General features: G+C 37.9%; 1 protein-coding gene across 1 annotated transcript; it reads left to right on the forward strand.

Annotated features, from left to right (window-relative positions):
• Nucleotides 1–474: 474 nt before the first annotated feature.
• LOC146003422 (zinc finger BED domain-containing protein 4-like) lies at nucleotides 475–2,469 on the forward strand. Its single transcript, XM_083141705.1, has one exon. It carries the CDS (start codon nucleotides 475–477, stop codon nucleotides 2,467–2,469), a length of 1,995 nt encoding a protein of 664 aa, XP_082997831.1.
• The last annotated feature ends 565 nt before the right edge of the window (nucleotides 2,470–3,034 follow it).

Genomic DNA, 3,034 nt, shown 5'->3' on the forward strand with positions numbered 1-3,034 from the left:
TATCACTTGGAAATTTCGGTTGCATACTGCAAGGATGTTTCCAAGAACTACAAGACTCTTTGTAAGGGTGAAAATAGCCTGGGGCTTAACTTTCCTAGGAAGGAATGCAAAAGAGTTCAGTGTGAGGATGAAGCAAATGCCGAAATCTGTCAACCATGAAATTCTACGAAACTGCTGTCATTTGCAACAAACACTTCGACAGTTACCAGTCGGGGGTAACACTACCTCCAGGGATCCGGGTTTCAACTTTTAACTCTCAATATAGTGGAGAGCGACGTACAGCGAATAGTCCAGTGGCTTGTTTCTCTTCCCATGAGATATCTGGCTCGAGTTTGGTCGAACATTGTGTTCAGTCAGCATTGCGTCTGTTTTTTTTTTATGTGCTGAATTCTTTCAAAGTGTGGTGTTTCTTGTGTTATTACGTACAAGCAGATTAGTTGATGTGCAGTTAGTGCTTTAGTGTTAACTTCCACGATGTTGAGACAACACAGATCAGATGTGTGGAAATATTTTGAGAAGAAAGGCTTGGTTTCAGCCGTGTGTAAAGTGTGCAGAAAGGAACTGAAGAGATCGAATAACACATCAAACTTAAGAGAACACTTAAAACGCAAACACATACCCGAGTTTGAGAGCAGCTTGAGACAAAGAAGATTCTGTGTAGATCCGGACGAACCAACAATTGAAACAGAAACTCTCCCAGTTACGGCGTCATCTTCCGCCACCTCGGAAATTGATCTTTCATCACAATCTATTCCCGCCCCTTATTCTACACCACAATGTGCCTCTACTTCACAAAATCAACATATGTCTGCTCCCGACAGCCAGCCTACGCTTCAGCCATCCCTCAGTATTTCCCACAGAACAACAAGACAAACTCAAATGTGCTTCCAAGGGAGGAAGGTCGATCTTTCACAAGCGAAAATCAAGAAAATCGATTCTCTTTTGGGTGAAATGGTAGCAAAAGATCTTCAGACACTTTCCATTGTAGAAGACGAGGGGTTCAGAAAGTTAATTGAAGAATTAGAGCCAAGATATAATTTGCCTAGCAGGAAGAAACTTGCTACCAATATTCTTCCTTCACTATACGAAACTACAAAGAGAAAAATTCAGAACTCGCTGCACCAAACTTCATTTGTTTCCTTTACAACAGACATTTGGACTTCAAGGAATACAGTCTCCTTCATTACAGTAACTGCACACCATTTTAATGAAAATCAAGGCAAATTGGAGTCTTTTGTGCTTACAACGAAACAACTTAATGAGAGTCACACAAGTGAATATTTAGCTCAACAAATCCTATTAGTTTTGAATGAGTGGCATATCAAAGACAAAGTTACTGTGATTGTAACGGACGGAGGTTCCAATATTACCGCGGCTGTTAGGAAACTGAACATTGAAAATATCCATTGCGTAGCTCACAGATTGAATTTAGCTGTAGAACGTGCTATTGTAAGTAGTGAAGATCTGAAAAATATCTTGAAGAATTGCCGCTCTATAGTGGCTCATTTTAAATCCAGTGTTGTAGCTGCCGACAAGTTAAGACTTCTACAATTCCAGTTAGGATGTAAGGAACTTAAAGTGAAACAAGACGTTCAAACCAGATGGAACTCAAGTTTAATTATGATGGAGAGACTCATAGAAATTAAAGAACCACTTTCTGCTGCTTTGGGGTCATTGCCTCGAAGTCCTTCACCTTTAAATTCTGATCAGTGGGAGATCATCATGGAATGTGTTCAGCTGCTCAAACCGTTAGAAATAATGACCAGAGAAGTTTCTGCGGAAAACTATCCCACAATAGCTAAGATAATACCCCTGGTTAATGGCATGCTCCATCAAATTAACCACACTAACACAAAAACAAACGTGGGGGAAAAACTAAAAGATAGTTTAGTTGAACAAATCAACATCAGGTTCGGAAAGGTAGAAGAAGTGAAGACTATAGCACGTTCTGCCTTACTGGACCCTCGATTCAAGAAAGCAGCATTCAGCACCGAAACAAATTTAAATCTTGCTATTGAAGGACTGACCGAAGAGCTCAACACAATATTTAGTGAAGATGGAATTGTGAAGCAGATTGAAGAATCTTCACCTGAAATAGAAACAGCTTCGGAAACTTTGGACCTGTGGAACTTTTTGGATTCTAAAGTAACCCAACTGGAAAACGTAACAGAACCTGCTGCAGGTGCAAGTGTCATGGTTCAACAGTACTTTGACAAGCCCTACCAAAGCCGGAAAAGTTGTCCTGGACTATTTTGGAAGAGACATAAGGAATCACTGCCTCATCTGTATAAACTTGCTACCAAATATCTAAGCATCCCAGCGACATCAGTGGCTTCTGAGAGAGTGTTTTCAAAAGCTGGACAGATAATTTCAGAAAGAAGAAATAGACTTAAACCCAGCAATGTAGACATACTGGTGTTTCTAAATGGTAACAGGGGGGAGAGAAAAATGTTAAGTGTTGATGACTGAGAAAAATGTGTTGGTAATTAAAGCGTGTGTAGATGTTCTGTTATAAATTCTAATCAACTCTCAACTTATAATAATGGAGAAGAAAAATGCCATTGACTGACATTCAAATATGTAATGTAAGTATTTTTTTTTCATTTCAAGGATTTATTTCATGCAGTTTTATGATCAGGTTGTATTTTGATAATTACCATTTACAATTGAGATGAATATGTGTATAATTATTGCGCTCAACAATGCTTACAGTGTTTACAATACGTGTTTATTAAAACACTACTTTAGTTATTGGATAATTGATAAAAAATATCACTGATTGCCATCCAAGTATGTAATGTAAGTAATATTTTTCAATTCAAGGATTTGTTACATTGTATATGATCAGGTTGTAATTGAATAACTGCCACTTAGAATTGAGCAGAAGATGTGAATAATTATTGCTCTGAACAATGCTTACAGTGCTAAAAATAGTTCGTACATGTTCATTGTAATATTACTTTGATTATTGGATTGATCCATGGAGAAAGTTTTTGGCATAAATAAAAAGATCTACAGAATCAAACAAAACAAG

The sequence above is a fragment of the Lepisma saccharinum genome, chromosome 20, assembly GCF_977018435.1.
Source record: "Lepisma saccharinum chromosome 20, izLepSacc3.1, whole genome shotgun sequence".
In the NCBI taxonomy this organism is placed as follows: domain Eukaryota; kingdom Metazoa; phylum Arthropoda; class Insecta; order Zygentoma; family Lepismatidae; genus Lepisma; species Lepisma saccharinum.